The 20,768-nt window shown below is 39.7% G+C and overlaps 1 protein-coding gene across 4 annotated transcripts in view; it reads left to right on the top strand.

The window, feature by feature from the left end:
- Positions 1-16,398, top strand: part of Mid2 (midline 2) — a 107,538-nt gene extending 91,140 nt beyond the window's left edge. For all 4 annotated transcript variants that reach the window (XM_042690088.1, XM_042690087.1, XM_042690090.1 and 1 more), the window contains exons 6-10: positions 330-457; positions 3,117-3,260; positions 10,863-11,024; positions 13,016-13,223; positions 14,805-16,398. In XM_042690088.1, the coding sequence (XP_042546022.1) occupies positions 330-457; positions 3,117-3,260; positions 10,863-11,024; positions 13,016-13,223; positions 14,805-15,207 (1,045 nt within the window). In that variant the 3' untranslated portion in view covers positions 15,208-16,398. The remainder of the gene's footprint in view (positions 1-329; positions 458-3,116; positions 3,261-10,862; positions 11,025-13,015; positions 13,224-14,804) is intronic.
- Positions 16,399-20,768: the final 4,370 nt, after the last annotated feature.

The raw sequence follows: 20,768 nt of genomic DNA, 5'->3' as shown, positions 1-20,768 counted from the left end.
ATTGCTCTTACCAAGCCTTCAGAGGTCTAGTTTTGAGGCTGCCTGCCAGATGGAAAATGATGCAGAGGGGAAAAAATCCTGTATTTACTTCTCAAAATTAAGACAGGATGGGAGAGTGTGTTTGAGGGGTGAACATATGTGAGCAAATATGGTATAACACTTAATTGGTTCCTGACAATTAAAATTGAAATGATTTTCATTGGAAAAGAACGGATATGATATTTTCCCTTGCAAGTCATTTGTTTTCCTGTTGTTAAGCCAGAAATCAAACACTGGATGAGATTGCAAGCTTATTTTGATGTATATTGATGTACTTTTTTTTTTTTCAGGGTCGCTATGGCAACTGCATCTTCTCAAGTTCTGATTCCAGACATCAATTTTAATGATGCCTTTGAAAACTTTGCTTTAGATTTTTCTAGAGAAAAGAAACTGTTGGAGGGGCTAGACTACTTAACAGGTGTGAAAATATTGCACTTTCCTGCTTGTTTAATTTTTTTTATTTGGGTGAATTTAAAGTTGAATGTAATCTGAAAGGGACAGTATTTAAAATGATTTTTTCTAAACTTAGATGTGATAGATGTATCTTTAGGTAAAATGTCTTTTAGTTCACCCCCATTGTAATAGAAAAGAAAGATGATTCCATCAAATATTTAATGCTTCTAAAGTTTCATATGAAGTGTCAGAGATATTAGCACTCAGCATTAGTTTTCAAGACAGACTGCTTGTAAGAAACAGATGCCAGAGAGGATAAGGGTATATTCACCAATCACAACAGTTTCCTCATGTTTGTGCTAATCATGGTATAGTCAAATTATGCACAATATTAAGGAGGAAGACATTAGTCCAATTTGTTGGTTTGTTGATTAGCATGAAAACAAAAGGGAGAAAAAATTCAATCTTCTGTTTAACTGAAGTACTCCCCATGGGCCTGCATTGGAAGTGACCATTATGGCAGTTATTTTGTTTTTTTGTTTGTTTTGTCGGTGGTGGGGCTTGAACTCAAGGCCTGAGCACTGTCCCTGAGCTTTTGTGCTCAAGGTTAGCACTCTACCACTTTGAGCCACAGCTCCACTTTGGGTTTTGGGGGTGAATAAATGGAGATAAGAGTCTTACACACTTTCTTGCCTGGGCTGGCTTCAAACCATGATCCTCAGATCTCAGCCTCCTGAGTAGCTGGGATTACAGGTGTGAGCCACCAGCACCAGAGCCTGGCTGCAGGTGATTTTCTTTTGAGCCAAAACACCTTTCCAAAGGATGCTCTCAACAAAGACTTATCAGTAATAATATTTAACCTAAAAATATTTGAAAAGGTGCTTACAAACAGCTATCAAGCTTGGTGCTGGTGGCTCACGCCTGTAATCCTAACTTCTCAGGAGGCTGAGATCTGAGGATCACGGTTCAAAGCCAGCCCAGGCAGGAATGTCCATGAGACACTTATCTCCAATTAACCACCAGAAAACTGGAAGTGGTGCTGTGGCTCAAGTGGTAGAGCACTTACCTTGAGCTGAAGAGCTGAGGGACAGTGTCCATGCCCAGAGTTCAAGCCTCACAACCACCACCACCACCACCAACAACAACAACAACAAAATCAAGAGTGAGTGTACAATTGTTAAAATGTCTAAAATAAAGCCTAATAAATTTCTACAAAAGTCTGTATGCCAGTGGCTCACGTTCAGATCTGAAGATCATAGTTTGAAGCCAGCCCAAGAAAGCCTGTGAGACTCTTACCTCCAATTAATCATAGAAAAAACAGAAGTGGCACTGTAGCCCAAACGGTAGAGTACTAGCCTTGAGTAAAGAGGAGCTCAAGGATAGTGCCCAAGCCAAGCGTTCAAGCCCTGGGACTGACAAAAATAAAAATAAATAAATAAATTTCTACCAAAAAAAATAAAATACAAGATGCAACCAGACTGTTAAAATTGTTGACTACTAGCCAGGTGCCTGTGGCTCATGCCTGTAATCCTAGCTACTCAGGAGGCTGAGATCTGAGGATCATGGTTCAAAGCCAGCTGGGGCAGGAAAGTCTGTGAAACTTTTATCTCCAATAAAAACCACCAGAAAACCGGAAGTGGTGCTGTAGCTCAAGTGGTAGAGTGTTCATCTTGAGCTGAAGAACTGAGGGACAGCACTCAGGGCCAGAGTTCAAACCTCACAACTGACAAAAAAATAAAAATGAAAATAAAATAAAATAATTGCTAGCAACCTTAAAGATTATTGAATGATTATTTTATGAGAAAAGTACATGTATAAATATAACTTTATGCTTGTAGCTATTTTGTTAATATCTTAGCATAACTATCATTTATTTATGCCAGATACTTTACATGAATTTTATATCATTAATCCTCAGAGCAAATTAATACAGTAATTATCATTCCCATTTTACAGATGGGAGAACTAGTATTAATTTGAACTTTATTGTCAAATATATATAATAAAAGTTATTTTGAAATAGAATAAAGTAGCTAGGTTCTGGTGGTGGCTCATGTTTATAATAATATCTACTCAGGAGGTTGAGATCTGAGGATCACAGTTCAAAGCCAGACCAGGCACCAAAGTCCTTGAGATGCCTATATCCAAATGACCACCAGAAAATGGGAAGTGGAGCTGTGGGTCAAATTGATAGAGCATTGGCCTTGAGCAAAAGAGTCAGGGGCAGCACCCAGGCCCTGATTTCAAGCCCTATAACTGACAAAGAAATAGAATGAAGTAGATTGAAGTCCATGATATATAAGTAAAATATGTAGCTATTTAGCTATAAAGTATACATATGTGTTTATATAGGGCCAATTGGACAATGGGAGAACTCATCACAATAGCTAAGCCTAAAATATCTTCATTGTTGAAACAAGTGGTTGTGTTTCAGGTTGCATGTGTCTTGCAATCTAAAATTTCTCCCCTAAGACTTTTCCAGAACTGGAAATATATCTTAATAGAATGCTTGTCAAGTATGTGTGACATTCTGTGTTTAAACCCCAGTATTGAGTAAAATAAAGAAACAAACAAATGACTCTTCCTTTCCTAGAGATGTTGAGTTAGACAGGAAGAATAAGGATTGTAAAATTCCAAACAGTGAGTGTTTCTTACCTTTCTTTTCCCCCTACTTTTTCTTACAGCCCCAAACCCACCATCTATCCGAGAGGAACTCTGTACAGCCTCCCATGACACCATTACAGTCCACTGGATCTCGGATGATGAGTTCAGCATCAGCTCCTATGAGCTTCAGTACACCATATTCACTGGCCAGGCTAACTTCATCAGTAAGTCATGGTGTAGTTGGGGCCTGTGGCCAGAGATAAGGAAATGTAAGGAAGCAGTAAGCTGCTCAAGATTGGCCGGGGCGCCACGAGGCAAGTGTTTGTAAGACATGTTAGGTTGTTTAGTATAGTCTTTCATAGACAGTGTAAGCTCCCCGGGGCATTGTGAAGCTCTTCCTGCTGGGTGACAAGCAACTTGTGCATTTCCCTGCTGGACAGGTCATTCCCTGAGGTCATTCCCATTTGTTTGTCACTCCACTGTCCCAAGGAGAGCACTGCTCAGTATTTGTTCCTAGATAGCTAAGCCACCATCATTTCTCGCCCCATGTGTGTGAACATCTTGCTCCCTGACTCTTCCTTCACTTCATTATCATGATATATTACATTCCAAGAGTATTTCTTCCTTTACCATTCCTATTTGCATCAATGAATATGGTGACAAGCCTTCTGCCTCTGTCACTCTTCTCTTTACTTCTTCCCTCTTTCCACAAAGAACTATAGTAAATGAAAAAAATGTGTTAGAGCCAGGCCTAGTGGTGCATACCTAAAATCCCAGCACTTGGAAGGCTGAGTCAGGTGGATCACAAGTTCAAGGCCAGTCTGGGCTACATAGCAAGACCTTGTCTCAAAAAAACAACATAACAATAAAAACACCAAATTCAAAAAATATTGACAAGCCACCAAATGAAAGATGTTTAGAAAAGCAGTTGTTTAGCTCACGTGTTAAGAAGACTTTAACTTCCTGTGAAATGGAGCAGGAAAAGGCAGAGTAGAAATTTAACTTGTTGATCATCAGTTGAAAAGCAGTGAAAGTTCCCTTCAAAGCAGTGGGGATGCAATCATAATTAAGGCTAAATTCAATAACCATGTGCAACTGGCTGATACCTATAATCCTAGCTACTCAGAAGGCTGACATCTGGGGATCACAGTTCAAAGCCAGCCCAGGCAGGAAAGTCCATGAGACTCTTATCTCCAATTAACCACCAAAAACCTGAAAGTCGAGGTGTGGCTCCAGTGTCAGAACACTATCCTTGAGCAAAAAAAGCTCAAGGACAGCACCCAAGCCCTAAGTTCATGCCTCAGGACACAAGCTGAGTTCAAGATTGAGACTGATTCCTACCTTATAGTTATATCTGCATAGGTGCAAATTAATACTCTTTTACCTTTGCACTTTGCATTTATGTCCGACTTCACAGGTTAACATGAAAAACAGTTTCCCAACTAAATCCTCCTTATAAACTTTCCTTTTTTATGATAACAAGGGAAGAATTCTGGTTTGTGACAATAATAGGGAGGGGAGATGAGAAGATATTGAAAAGTCAAGCATTAAAAAAACACTTGCCTCTTGCAGCTCCAACCTAAGCCACTTGGCCTATGTAGCAGTGTTCCTGAGTGGTTTTTTTTTTTTCCAAGCAAAAAGTCACAACCTCGATAGCCTCATTCACATACTTTTCAGTGTAAGTTCTGGCAAGTCCTAGAGCCAGCATCTGTGCTTCTTCCTGTTGTGAGGAAGGCAGTTGTGTCTTAGCAACTGAGAACAAGTCTGAGAAGTGACAAAGATCAAAAGGTTGTCACTTCAGTTTTCAAAGCTATATAGTCATAATGTAAAGAAAATCCCAAAGGGCTAGGAAGGTGGCTCAGTGGTAGAGCACTTGTCTTGCATGCATGAGGCCCTGGGTTCGATTCCTCAGTACCACATAAGCAAAAAGAAAAAAAGCCGGAAGTGGCGCTGTGGCTCAAGTGGTAGAGTGCTAGCCTTGAGCTGAAGAGCTGAGGGACAGCGCCCAGGCCCAGAGTTCAAGCCCCATGATTGACCAAAAAAAAAAAAGAAAATCCCAAAGTGTGACTAATAGTGATAAAAATCTTAGCATCTTAGAGTTGGACTGGACCATAGGAATCATCTAGTGTAATCTCTTCTGCCAGACATTCAGTAAATGATGGCCTTGTCTCTGCTTGAACATTGCCAGTGATGTGATGCTCAGTTTTAATAAAGCAGCCCAGGGGTTGGGAAGGTGGCTTAGTGGTAGAGTGCTTGCCTCGCATGCATGAGGCCCTGGGTTTAATTCCTCAGCACTACATAAACAGAAAAAGCCAGAATTGGCGCTGTGGCTCAAGTGGTAGAGCACTAGCTCTTGAGCGAAGAGCTGAGGGACAGTGCCCAGGCACAGAGTTCCAGCGTCATGACTGACAAAAAAATTAATTAATTAATAAAGCAGCCCATTGGTGATTATATACTACTAATAATTGCCAGTGCTTCATTATAAGAGGCTTCTTTCTCTTAGTAAATACTACCAATAATTCAAATATGGTAATGTATCACCATTTATAAACATTATTTCATTTAGACCTCACAAATACTTGCTGAGATTTATGACATAGATGATATTTATTCTATCTTATAAATGAAGACGCTGAATTTCAAGTTTAGTGAGTTGCCCAGGGTCACAGAGCTACAAAATGATGGAGATTAGAATCCCTAGCCCATCAGACTTCAAGCTTAATGTGCCAGCTACTAGTTATTTCTAGGTCTGGCTTTCTTTGCTTCATTAATCCACCTTTCACATGATAGTATTCTAGATAGTTTAGATAATTCCTCTGTTCCTTCTAAATTTTCTTTTTTCTTGCCAGACATCTCATTATTTTAACTGGTCTTCATACAATACAGTTTTCAGATAGGTGTTTTTTTTTTAACCATCTGATATCCTTTTTATGGACACATTTCTATTTGCCAAAATGCTTCCTAAAGTGTAATTTAAAAAAAAGTGAATAAAGCTGGGTGCTGGTGGCTCACACCTGTAATCCTAGCTACTCAGGAGGCTGAGATCTGAGGATCATGGTTTAAAGCCAGCTCCAGGGAGGAAAGTCTGTGATACTTTTATCTCCAATTAACCACCAGAAAACCGGAAGTGGCTCTGTGGCTCCAGTGATAGAGCACTTGTCTTGAGCTGAAGAGCTCAGGGACAGTGCCCAGGTCCAGAGTTAAAGCCCCAAGACTAGCAACAAAAAAATGCAAGTGAAACTTTGGCTCAAGGTGGGAGAGTGCTATCCAAGCTCAGGGTCAGCACCCAGACCCTGAGTTCAAGCCCCATGACCGACCAAAAAACAAAACAAAAGAAAACAAAACAGTGAAAACACCCAAAAGTGGTCTGAGTGCTACAGAGGTAGCTGGATTATTTCTTTTGTACACAAGTTGCTGCCTTCTTGCCCTACATCTTTTTTTTTTTTTTTTTTTTTTGGTCGTGGGGCTTGAACTCTGGGCCTGGGCACTTCGTTGAGCTCTTCAGCTCAAGGCTAGCACTCTACCACTTGAGCCACAGCACCACTTCTGGTTTTCAGGTGGTTAATTGGAGATAAGAGTCAAGGACTTTCCTGCCCATGCTTTGAACAGTGATTCTCAGATCTCAGCCTCCTGAGTAGCTACGATTACAGGCGTGAGCCACCGGTGCCAGGCTTTGCCCTACATCTTTTTACTGGGCCAGCCACACTGACTACTGTTTACTTAACATAAAGTCAGCTGACATCCCATGTATTCCAGCTGCACTTTCTATAAAATTGAGTATCTAAATTTGAACTGCACCTTGAATTTATACTCAGTACATTTTACTGGATTAGCTCTGGACCCCTTTTTCTAGCATGCAATGAGTCTTTGGGATCCAGATTTTACCTTCCAGAACATTTGTTTTCCCTTCCAGCCTGACTTCTATGTTGTCTTCCAGTCATTATTAGGAAAGTCCAATAGGACGGGAACAAAAACAGAGCCCTGAGCTGAGCACTGGTGGCCCACACCTGTAATCCTAACTACTCAGCAGGCTGGGAATCTTAGGATACTCATTTGAAGCCAGCCTGGACAGAAAGGACAATGAGACCTTTATCTCCAATTAACTAACAGAAGGTTGGGAGCAGAACTGTGGCTCTAGTGGTAGAGCACTAGCCTAAAGTGAAAAAAACTAAGAAACAGCAACCTGGTCCTGAACTCCAGCCCCAGTACAAACACACAAACACACACACACACACACACACACATGCACGCACGCACACACATACATGCATGCACACAAAAAACAAAGACCTGAAGCAAACTTTTACTGACGATAAAGATTTTTGAAGACTCAGATCAATTTGTCCATAGTGTGTCATATCTGTAGTTACATGATGTCCACTTGTCCTTCATTGTTAGTGCTAATTTTGATCACCTTGTCAAAATATTGTCTGATTTCTTCATAGTGTATTTCCTATTTTTCTTTTGCTACTAATAAACAATATGTTTGGTGATCCTTTAAGGTCATGAAAATATCCTGCTTCCTCATTAAACCTATCTCACCCCATCCCTACCTCTGTTTTAGCATTACTGATGTTCTTATCCTACCAGTCTTCACTCTGATTATAAAGTGGTTGTCTACCTGAGTACTCCCTTTCACATTTATATGTTGACAGTAAACATTCTACTGTAAGGAAGAACCTGCTCCTTGTTTTCTATTTGTTTTATCAGTATGAATTCTCCAATTCCCTTTTATCAATGGTTTATAATTCTTTACTGCCTTTATTCATTTTTGTGCATAAACCATCCCGATTTAGTCGGTGGGAGTCTTTCAAAATAGCTCTCATCATCATGAGCACTCACTTTCTAGCATAACAAAATGTACTAGGCTCATTTTGACCTTATCCTGTCCTAACCTGGAATCTGACATTTTTCATTTCTTTTCTTTTTTTTTTTTTTTGTCAGTTGTGGGGCTTGAACTCTGGGCCTGAGCCCTGTCCCTCAGCTCTTCAGCTCAAGACTAGGGCTTCTACCACTTGAGCTACAGCTCCACTTCCGGTTTTCTGGTGGTTTTTATTGGAGATAAGAGTTTCACGGACTTTCTTGCCCAGGCTGGCTTTGAACTGAGATCCTCAGATCTCAGCCTCCTGAGTAGCTAGGATTACAGGCTTGAACCCCCTCGCCTGGCTCTGACATTTTCTTTTTTTGGGGGGGGGGGGTCAGGTCGCAGGGCCTGAACTCTGGGCCTGGGCGCTATCCCTCAGCTCTTCAGCTCAAGGCTAGCGCTCTACCACTTAAGCCACAGCGCCACTTCCGGCTTTTTTCTTTTTTCTTATGTGATACTGAGGAATCGAACCCAGGACCTCAGGCATGCAAGGCAAGCGCTCTACCACTGAGCCACCTTCCCAACCCCTGACATTTTCTTTAGTAGGAAAATATTAGAGACTCAAACCTTCAGATCTTTGTTTACTTCATTTTATTTTTTTTAAATTTGAATTTTGAATATGTTGATTTCGTTTCTTTTTTTATTTAATTTTTTATGTTAGGTAAGCTCTTGAGCTATACCCAGCATTTTTATTTATGTTTTGTTTCTAGGATAAGGTCTCAATGATTTTATCTAGGCTGACCTAGAACTCAAGATCCTCTTGCCTCTGCTTCCTGTGTGATCAGGATTACATACGTGTGTGTGTGTGTGTGTGTGTGTGTGTGTGTGTGTGTGTGACATTCCTGGCTTAAGTTTAATTTTAGGATATAGCATGGTTCCTAAAGGGAAAAGTTTGCAAAAAGTATACTAAAGAAAGCATCCTTCCCTCCCATATCTTTTTGTTCTTTTGTTTTGTTTTTGAAGTGTAGGTAGTAAGACAAGTGCTCTGCCCCCCGAGCTGTGCCCCAGTTCTCCCAAATGTTTTTTTTTTTTGGCCAGTCTGAGGCTTGAACTTAGGGCCTGGGCACTGTCCCTGAACTTCTTTTTGCTCAAGGCTAGCACTCTACCACTTGAGCCACAGCACCCTTTCCAGCTTTTTCTGTGTATGTGATATTGAGGAATTGAACACAGGGCTTTATGCATGCTAGGCAAGCACTCTACCACTAACCCATATTCCCAGACATCTCCCAATGCTTTTAATCCTTTATGTCCATTCTAATCCCTTGTAGGTAACAAACCTCTTTCTTTTCTGGGTTAGCCTTTCTTTGTTTTGTTAATCTAAGCAAATACAGTTTACTTTGCATTTTCTTTCTCTCAAAATAATAGCATTTGGTATATGCTGTCATGCAATTAGCTTTTTTTCAACTATTATCTCTTGGAAATCATTCCATATTAGCTGATAGAGATTGTTCTCCTCTTTTCTCATATTGCATAGTTACTTCATTGTGAACTTCATTTGTATTTATTTGTCTTTATATTGTTTGAAGGACATTTTGAAGACCATGCACTTCCCCCTTTGTATTAAAATTTCATGTGTAATTTGTGATTTATACTGTATATAGATACATAGATAGGTAATATCTCAAACACTGTTCCTAGCCCTTATCCTTACTTTGTCAAAAAAATCATTGAGATATCCACTGTTTCTTATTCTTTCTATAACACCCCACCCATTATGGTCTTTTTTCTAGTTTTCATTTAGGTTTTTATTCCACCTCATTCAAATTAATCACTAAACCCTTCAGATTAGATCTCTTGAAAAACACTCATCATTATTTTTAATTTTCACCTTCACTTAGTCTTCTATTAGAGATGCATGGAAGTGACAAAATCCACTGCTCATTTTTTTTTTTGCCTTTCCCTTTCCACCCTCCAGAAGAAGTATGGGGAAAAAACTCCAAATAACAAGAGATTTGTCTAGATAATCCAGTATAATATGTTGATTTCTCTTTTACTGAAAACTGCCCAAATATATGTTTTTGGTTATGTATATCTTCTCCTGTTTTAAGCCAATGTTTGCAATCTAAAACAGAAGCCTAGACATCTGATCCCTTTCCCTGCTTGAGAGGGAAAATTGTTCAAGTTGACAATGTGTTACTGAACCACCTGACTCCAGAGGGGAATGGGAATCAGAGCTAGGAAGGGGTAAAAATGTGCAACATTATGCCATCTCTTTTACTTCACTTAGATTCCAGAACATTTGTGAATTCAGGATGACACTGAGGTAGAGGAGTAGAATTTTAAGTCCTCATTACCTTATATAGAGACAAAGGAACATTTCTAATCACCCCATGAATTGTGATGCCATGCAGAGAATACTGGCCTAGGATTAAAAGATACCAGTGTTCTCTCTTGTAAGATGAGAGATATTTGATATGTAGGTATCCTTTCTGCTCTGAATTTCCATTTTTCCATGCTCTGTACAGGACTGCTCCACTCATACAAGGCCAGATTTGGCTCTCAGAGGAGTAGACATTGGAGTAATGATGCAAAGACTCCATAAGAGTGATGATTCTGGGCTGGGAAGTTGGCTCAGTGGTAGAGCGCTTGCGTTGCATGCATGAGGCCCTGGGTTCGATTCCTCAGCACCACATAAGCAAAAAAAGAAAAAAAAAAGAGTGGTGATTCTATGATTTGATGTAGTGGCTATTTCTTTATTATATGGCACAAAGATGATATGATGTAACTTTTGCTAGTATTTGCATTCACTTGCTAGAAGCAAGAAGACAGACAAAAGCCTGGCTCTGTGGGACAAAATAAATAGTGGATTCACAATCTCTGGTTCATTTCATTATAACTTCTCAGACTCAAAACAAAGCAAAATAAATGTGCTTTGGGAGGGAAGCCTGTGATTGCATTTTTAGTGTGTTTTTCTTCAGTTTCTTTTTGTTGATTGATATCCTTGTCTTTGCCTACTTTACAGGCCTGTATAATTCAGTGGATAGCTGGATGATTGTGCCCAACATTAAACAGAACCATTACACAGTACATGGACTCCAGAGTGGGACACGCTACATCTTCATTGTTAAAGCCATAAACCAAGCAGGCAGCCGGAACAGTGAACCCACCCGACTAAAAACAAACAGTAGGTGGTGGTGATTCCAGCAAGAAAGACCCACTTTCAGCTCCATACCAGGGAGGTCCTTAGCCTGAGATGGCACCCCATCAGTGCATGATGGCAGTGGCACTGGGCAGAGGAGAATTGCTGCTGTGGTTTGTACTTTAGCTGGGGGGTTTGTTGGTGTCCATGGGTGGGGGGTGCGGGTTGTATGTACAATACTAAAACCCAGAATAGCATGGGAGGATATTAGTGATGAGGCTTTCTCTGATTTTTACCACCAAGTTTGGCAGACAATTGAATGAAAGAACATTATTTGTGATAATCTAGCAACAGTCAACCACAGAAAGTATCACTAACATAACTTCACAAATGATACTTACTAGTCACTAAAGGAATAGTGGCTTTTCTTCTTGGTCTCATGTAGAAGGAAGTTTGAAGGCAGGCAGTGAGGACTGGTGAAGCAGCTTTGTGGTGGCAGAAAAGAGACAATTTCCATCTCCCTTTGTGCATTGCTTGTTGCCACATGGCCACGAGATAGCCACTATAACCTCCACATGTCACGTTGCTTTTTAAGATATGAAGGAAGACACAGTTGGTATTCCTTTTATCAGAAAAACAGAAACTTTCCATAGATTTCTGCTACTCTGATTTCTGATTTTATTTTATTAGCTTACCCTATAAAGAAGGGAGGGTAAGAAATTGAATGAGAGAGATAAATTATAGAAAGACATTAGGTTAGCCAATAATGCTTGTCACAGAAGCATTTACTTTAATATGCAAATCTTGCTTTCTCCAACATCTGACCTAAGGGAATACTTTTTTGCATGCCAGTACTGGGGCTTGAAATTAGGGCCTAGGCATTGGGCCTGAGCTGTTTTGTGAATGCAAGACTGGTGCTCCACCATTTGAACCACAGCTTCTTTTCTGGCTCTTTGCTTATTAATTTGAGATAGAAGTTTCACAGACTTTCCTGCTTTGGTTGGCTTTGAACTATGAACAGGTTTGAGCCACCGGTGCCCATCAGGGAACAATACTTGATTGTATAAGTCTCTTTATTGTGAATGAGCCTACATTGATGATACAATAGTCACTGCTATAAGCTTGCCTAATTGTATATTGTTTGTATTCCAATTTTTTTTTTTTTTTGGTCAGTCATGGGGCTTGAACTCTGGGCCTGGGCACTGTCCCTCAGCTCTTCAGCTCAAGGCTAGTGCTCTACCACTTGAGCTACAGCGCCACTTCCAGTTTTCTGGTGGTTTATTGGAGATAAGAGTCTCATGGGCTTTCCTGTCCAGGCTGGCTTTGAACTGTGATCCTCAGACCTCAGCCTCCTGAGTAGCTAGGATTACAGGCATGAGCCACTGGTGCCAGGCTTTGTATGCCAGTTTTAAGAAGGCAAAAAAGTCCCTGTTACTTGATTCCTCAAGTTTTTTTGCTCTACCACCAAGTAGTGATAACTTCAACAGTGACTCTCACTTTCTCCCACTTCAAGCATTCTAACACTCCTTAGAATCTACTCAAAGGAGCAGGGATGAGGGAGAATGATGAAGGAGGCAAGTATAATCAAGGTACATTATATGCATATATAGATGTCAAAATGAAACCCTCTCTCATACAACTAATTGATTCTAATAAAAAGCACCCCAAAAATCTACTCAATCTCAAAAAGCACCTAATGGAATAAAATACAAATCATATTTGAGAACATGATAGATCTCATTTAGTTTAATAAAATATGGTAGAGGGCAACTCTTGTATGCAACCTACCTTTTTCCCATAGTGAGAAAAGAAATATTCCATGGAGGTTATGTTATTGGTGAATGAGTTCTGTCCTTACATTCTTACACACTATGTCTCCTGGCCTTTTTCTTTTGTATAATCTAAACAGAAGCCAGCTTTCTCTGATTCCAAAGTGATTTTTCCTCTTGAGGGTCCCCGCTACTGCTGTTTCTGGAGGATAAAATTCCATTTCTTCAGTGCATCATCAAATTTCCTCCTTTTTCTACCTTCCTCAGGCCAGCCCTTTAAATTGGATCCCAAAATGACTCACAAGAAGTTGAAGATCTCCAATGATGGACTGCAGATGGAGAAGGATGAAAGCTCTCTGAAGAAAAGCCATACCCCAGAGAGGTTTAGTGGCACAGGGTGCTATGGGGCAGCAGGAAATATATTCATTGACAGTGGCTGCCACTACTGGGAGGTGGTCATGGGTTCCTCAACATGGTAAGTGGATTTCAGTTTTCTTTTCTTCTATCTTCTCTGTTGTTAGTTTCTCCAGCGATTGGATTCTATATTACAACCCTAACACCAACATAAGTCAAAGTTAAAGTGTGTATGATGAAAAACAGTCTGGAAAAATTTGCCTGCTAAGCATTGTGGTTCATACCTGTAACAGTAGCTACTAGATAGGGATTAGGAGGATCATAGTTTGAAGGCAACCTGGGAAAAATGTTAGTGAGACTTTATATCAATAACAAGGCAGTTACAGCAGTTCACACTTGTAATTCTAGTTATGGGATAGGAGGATTGTGGTCTGAAGCTGGCCCAGGACAATTGAAACTGAGGTTAGCTCAGGCTAAAATAAGACCCTTATGTGAAAAGTAACCAAAGCAAAAAGGGCTGAAGGTGTAGCTCAAGTGGTATAACATCTGCCTAGCAAGAGCAAGGCCTTTAGTTCAAGTCCCAGTCCTATTCCACCAAAAAGAAGAAGGGAAGGAATTTGTCAGCTTTTTTATTTTTTTGTCCGTCATGGGGCTTGAACCTGGGCCTGAGCACTGTCCCTGAGCTCTTCAGTTCAAGGTGAGTGCTCTATCACTTGAGCCATAGTGCCACTTTTGGTTTTCTGGTGGTTAATTGGAGATAAGAATGTCATGGACTTTCCTGTCAGGGACTGGATTTGAACCTGGATCCTAAGATGTCAGCCTCCTGAGTAGCTAGGATTATAAGCATGAGCCACCCAGCTTTTTAATAAAATAAAGATAGGCTGGATTCCCATGGCTCACACCTGTAATACTAGCTATCTGTGATGCTGAGCATGGGAAGATTGCAGTTCAAGACACTCCTGGACAGTAAAAGTTGGCAAGATTCCTTCTTAAGCCAAAGCTGGGAACAGTAATATGCCCCTATAATTCTAAACTGATTGGGAGGCTGAGATTGGGAAGATCACAATTCCAGGACAGGGCACATATCTGTGAGATTCTATTTCCATGGAAGGAAACTGGACATAGTAGTAGTAGTAGTAGTAGTAGTAGTAGTAGTAGTAGTAGTAATGTGAGAGAGAAAGAGAGAGAGAAAGAGAGAGAGAGAGAGAGAGAGAGAGAGAGAGAGAGAGAGAGAGAGAGAGACTGGTATCACATCTCCCTGGGTAGCAAGTGTGAGGCCCTGAGTTTCAACTCCAGTACTGCCAAAAAAAAAAAAAAACAGGAAAGGATAGAAGAAGAGAGAAGAGTTATAGCAATATAATATATGTGTGAACTGGAGCTGGGAAGGTAGCTCAGTGGTAGAGTGCTTGCCTCACATGCATGAGGCCCTGGGTTCAATTCCTCAGCACCACATAAACAGAAAAAAGCTGGACGTGGCACTGTAGCTCAAGTGGTAGAGTGCTAATCTTGAACTGAAGACCTGAGGGACAGTGCCCAGGCCCAGAGTTCAATCCCCATGGCCGACAAAAAAATAAAAAAAAGATATGTATGAACTACTTTAGGAAGAAGCATGTGTTACATTTCTCATATATCCTCTATGATGTTTAGCACAATACAGATTATTTATAAATGTTTATGTCTCTGTCCTTCCCACTTCTCACAGGTATGCAATTGGTATTGCCTATAAGTCAGCTCCAAAGAATGAATGGATTGGCAAGAATGCATCCTCCTGGGTCTTTTCTCGATGTAATAGTAACTTCGTGGTGAGACACAACAATAAGGAAATGCTGGTGGATGTGCCCCCACAGCTTAAGCGCCTCGGTGTCCTCCTGGATTATGACAACAACATGCTGTCTTTCTATGACCCAGCTAACTCTCTTCATCTTCATACCTTTGATGTGACCTTTATCCTTCCAGTTTGTCCAACATTCACAATCTGGAACAAATCCCTAATGATCCTTTCTGGCTTGCCTGCCCCCGATTTTATTGATTTTCCAGAGCGTCAGGAGTGCAACTGCAGGCCTCAAGAATCTCCCTATGTGTCTGGGATGAAAGCTTGTCACTAAGTTTCAAGAGAGCAGAGAATTCACTGGCTCTCCAGTTCAGCAGTCCTTTCCCTCTTAAACTTTGGTTAGTGCTCAATAATATGAGACAAAAAGTAAAGTTTATTTGAAGCATCCAAAAGAGCTAGTTATTGTAGATTTAATTTTTGTGCACAAAAGCTTGTATTTGAATTAATATATGGAGTTTCTCAGAGCAAATTTATCTGAGTAGTCTGGGTTTCAGGCACTGGAGAAGAAACTTAGACAATGTCTCCATTGTCACTGGAGAATTAGAAATTCCCAATGATTTCAGAGTGCAAAAAATATTAGAAGGAATTAGAATAACTCTAGGTAAATAATATAGAAAGATACTCTGAACAAGGAGCTAGCTAGCCAAAAGTGGGGATGGTGGTCAGCCTTTCTAGTACTGGCCTATGAGGCCACATAGAATTTTAAATTTTATCAAATTATTTTGCATATTGTATTGCACTTTTAATGAAAAAACGTACAAGCAAGGAGTTGTTGTAAGAAAATCATTCTTGTGCATATATAATATATAAATCTGTCATTTATATAATATATATGCACAATAAATTTCTTGATTTGTTCATTTGGGTAGAAATTACACCATTCATTTTGATCTCCTAAAAGAAATATCAAAACAAATATTCCCCCCCCCATCCATCCCTTCTTTTCTATCTCTTGTCAAGACATAAACAGGACATGAACAGTGAGAAGAGCTCTTGGTTAGATTAAGAGAGAATTGGGAAGAAGTTGCATATGGAATACTATTGGTAGATAGAAATTTGCTCCAAGTAGAAGTGTAGCAATTTCACTGAGGCTGCTTAATGCTATTTAAGGGCAAGGAGTGCATCAATCTGTTTAAAATTCTGTCACACACCTTCACACCCTTGCTCTTTGCTGCACTATTCACAATAGCCAAGTTAGGGAACTAGCCCAGATTCACTACAACTAATGAATGGACCAAGAAAATATGATAAATGTATATTTATATATATGTATCTATTCATATAGATACACACAAATACACACACAATAGAATGCTAGTCATCCATCAGGAAGAATGAAATTACATCATTTGCAGGAACATGTATTGTCCTGGAAAAAGAAATGTTGAGTGAAATAAGTCAGGCTCAGAAAGACAAAGAGAATATGTTTTCTCTCATATGTGGATGGTAGACCTAAAATATAAATGTATATGTAAAGACATATAGAGTCATATGCATGCATACATAGGGTCAAGCTGACTAAAATATGGTATATGCAGGAGTGAGATTCTATGGTGTAACATTTGACCAATGAACAGTTTAGCAAAATCAATACCAAGAAACTAAAACATGTCTTTACTGAGGGAGTCTGGGAGCTATAAGAAGGGGGCAGATGAATGGAAAGAGGAATAGTGTGCAAATACAGTGTAATACCCAATGTACATATGTGAAAATGGAACTAAGAAACTTGAGAAGATGGATGGGGATGAGATAGATGGTAGAGGGAGAATGATGGAATGAATGCTTCCAATTAAGATTCATTATACACACAAATGCACATGTTAAATAGAAACCCTCTTATACAACTATTTAAAGATAATAAAATTTTTAAATTAAAATTTAAGAAAAATTCTGGCATAGCTGGTTACTGGTGGCTCACCCCTTTAATCCTAGCTACTCAGGAGGCTGAGATCTGAAGATCACAGTTTGAAGCCAACCCAGTTAGGAAAAAAATCCATGAGACTCTTTTTTTTTAATTTAAATTTTTATTGTGAAAATACAGTACAGAGGCGTTACAATTACATGGGCAACATAATGAGTACATTTCTTATCAAGCATTGTAGCCTCCTCCTTTGTTTCCCCTTCCCATCCCTTCCCATCCTCCCCCTACCCCCACTCTTTATAATTTTTTGGGGGGGGCTTCAGTGGTGGAGCCTGAACTCTGGGCCTGGGCGCTGTCCCTCAGCTCTTCAGCTCAAGGCTAGCGCTCTACCACTTGAACCACAGCGCCACTTCCGGCTTTTTTCTTTTTGCTTATGTGGTACTGAGGAATCGAACCCAGGGCCTCATGCATGCAAGGCAAGCGCTCTACCACTGAGCCACCTTCCCAGCCCCTCCATGAGACTCTTATCTCCAATTAACCACCAAAAAGCTGTGGCTTAAGTGGTAGAGTGCATGAAAAGGGAGAGTGACAGTGCTCAGGCCTTGAATTTAAACTGCAGTACTGGGACAAATAATTCTGTCACAGGATGTTTTGAAGAAATATAATATTATTAATCTCAAGTACATCAGTTACTAGAATTATGCTACAAAGAATTGCATAATGGTGTTTCTTTAGAAACTTGCTTGATTTGATCTTTAATAATGGATTGTTTCAGGTGCAATTATTTGCATATAAATGTACTTGTGCTTTCAGATAACACAGTTCTGAAGTGCTGAAGAATGCTGAATATAATCTGTTTTCCTAAGTATTTTGCTTAAATATTCTTTCCTTTTACAATGTTGTTTGTGAAATTCATTTGCTCCTTCATGGAAAATGCAGACATAAATTGCATCATAACCCTTATCAGGGTTGTAGAAGGCATTGACCTTCCTGGTCTATGCTTTTATCAGTTCCATTGCAGAGATTTGAGATTTCAGAGAGCCAGAGTTTCCTCCCCACCAGGGGCTAAGTCTGCTACAAGGAATCTACTCCTTGGAAGTTGTGAAAGTATTACTTGTGTGGCAAGCCCTCCCCCAGGGAAGGGTTGTTACAATGTCAAGTCTCTCCCGCTTTCCTTTACACCAGCTTGGTGAATGCTCCTCCATTAATTTGTTTAATAAACTGTTAGATGCTAGGCAATCTACTGCAGTGAGTGCACATATTAATAAAGCACAGTTTTTGCTATCAAATAACTTGCTATTTTTCAGAAAAAAGTATATAAATCCTACCCCACAGCTGTTATGTATTGTTTGTTCACCTAACATGAAAAGTAACATTGATGGACATACAAAGGAGAAAAAAAATGTTGCATGTGCTGAGGTTCAAACCCATGGACTCATGCACACTAGGTATGGTTGTTAACCATTGTGCTACCTCCCTATCCCCAAGAAAGATGTAAAGAAAGGCTCAGATAAACATACATAGTAGTGCAGTCAGTTGTTTTGGGTTTAAAAACTGTGTACTTAACAAAGAATCAAGAGATGAGAGCTGGGCAGTGGTAGCTCATGTCTGTAATCCTACCTACTCAGGAGGCTGAAATCTGAAGATTGAGGTTCAAAGCCAGCCTTGAAGACTCCTTTTTTTTAATCTTTTTTTAAAAGTAGTTGTACAGAGGTGTTACCATTTAACAAAGCAGTTTATGAATACAATATCTTGAGCACTCTTATCTACACTTGACTTTCAAAAAAAGCTGGAAGTGGAGCCGTGGCTCAAAAGGTAGAGTGCTAGCCTTGAGTTAAAAAGAAAAAAAAGCTCAGGGACAGTACCCAGGCCCTGCGTTCAAGCCCCAAGGCCTGGCACAAAAAAAAAGGAAAAAGAATAAAAGAAATGAGAGACACAGATAAGATTCTGTAGTGCTGGTATATAGTTTGATGTAATAAAAGGTCATAGCCTTGAAATTAAAATCATCCAGCCAAGCACCAGCTAGTAATCATAGCTACTCAAAAAGCTAAGATCTGAGAATGGTGTTTTGAAGTCAGCCCAGGCAGGAAAGTCAATGAGCCTCTCATCTCCAATTAACTACCAAAAAGCCAGAAGTGGAGCTGTGGCTAAAGTAGTAGAGTGAAAAATTAAGGGACAGTGCTCAGGCCTTAAGTTCAAGCCCGAAGCTAAGCACATATACATACAAAAATGATGCATGGATAAACTGCCTAGCACAGAACATGGCATTTAGTTTACTGTGAATATTCATCTCTTCCTATAGTCAATAGGGGTCAACAGAATTATTTTACTTTAACTTTTAGGTTAATTTCTCCACCTTACCTTTGCATGTTACCTGTCCTACCTTCTATCTTCCTTTGCCTTTTTCTACCGGATCAACTCCTGGCTTCTAGCCTGGGTTAGGTGTCCCTCTTTGGAGCTCCCCTTGTGCTCCAGGCATGGCTTTTTCTCAGTAATAATCACACTGCATAGCAGTGATTTCCAAATTCCATCCTCAGAACACCAGTTAGAATCACCTTTGGTGATTCATTTGCTAAAACAATTGATTATTGGACTCCAATCTAGATCTATTTAATTTGGATATCTGGGAGCATAGGAGGAAATTCTCATAATTTTGACAAGCTCCTCAGGTTACTCTGATGCACAAAGAAGTTTGATGTATGTTAATTACCTTCCCTATTACACAGGGAATATGTTGAGGGCAAGGACTGTCCTTTGTTATTGTTGTTGTATTTTTAATACCTAGCATATTGTCTGGAACAGAGTAGTTGCCTGGCTAATGTTTGTTGGATGAATGTATGAATGAACAAATGAGTAATCAATCTTTCTTGTATTCTCATGTCCATAGTGATATTTCTTATTGGACAGAAAATATTGGTTACTTCTCCATTTGGTCTGTATTGATACCATTTTGCACATGAACCAGAGCTCATACATGTAAATGAGCATTGTTCTCCTCAAAAACTTTTTGGCAATTACCTTGGAGATTATCATCAGAACTAGTGACACGATTCTTTTCAATAACATTTCATTTTTTTTTTCCAAACTTGGTTTTTGAAGGTAGATTTAATTTTTGATTGTAGGGAAAAAACAACTCAGAGTTAAGCCTCCTGAATAAACTGGGAAGTTAAACAAGGTTTGAGGTAAGTGATGACATTTGACTCTAAAGAAGTGACTTCCAAGTTAGAATGTAGTGACAAAGTACTTAGTAGGGGTGTGGTGAGTCCCAGAGATTTACTTCAATAAACTGAAGACTTTCATACGGTCCTGGCAATGCCAAGGACCTGGAAAGGAGTCACTGACTACCTCTGGTGGAACTCAGCTGCACACAGGGAATGGGACCTATAATTAACCTCTTCAAGGAAGGGGCCTTCATAACCTTTGATGTTGTTGTACTCTTTTCCACAACTCTTTCTGCTAGAAAATTATTTTCTGTCTACAATTTATGCTTGTTTCCACTTTTTATATGTTTTATTGAAGAAAGCACAAAAATGTAAGCTTGTTTTGAGAATATGGAAAAAAATCTGTAATGCTATGTTGAGTGAGGTTCTGGCTACTTGTAAGTAAGAAAACTGCATCTGGCTGTGTTTTTAATTATGTAATCCCATTGTGAAATTCAGATAGCGGCAAAATCACTAAAATATTCAGCTAAAATATTTTAGGGGAATTTTCTAAGCTTCCTTGGTTTACATATTTATATATGACTACCTGGATGGAGCAATCCATAGATGGACTTTTGAATAAACTCGAACAGATATTTGAATCCTTTTCTTCCAAGGAATGGAAAATGAGGCAGGTAGATACAAACCACTCCCATGTGTATTTCTAGCTCCTGAAGCCAATTGCAGCCTCAGAGCCAATGAGCTGTGTTTGGCTGTGTATTTCAAGTTGGCCAGACTTACTGCCATTAGGTTAGACAAAATTGTCTTTCATGG

This window comes from Dipodomys spectabilis, unplaced genomic scaffold (assembly GCF_019054845.1).
Source record: "Dipodomys spectabilis isolate Male_0828 unplaced genomic scaffold, ASM1905484v1 ptg000132l, whole genome shotgun sequence".
NCBI classification, from domain to species: domain Eukaryota; kingdom Metazoa; phylum Chordata; class Mammalia; order Rodentia; family Heteromyidae; genus Dipodomys; species Dipodomys spectabilis.
The sequence above is the reverse complement of the archived record's forward strand: the minus strand, read 5'-3'. Positions and strand labels throughout refer to the sequence as shown.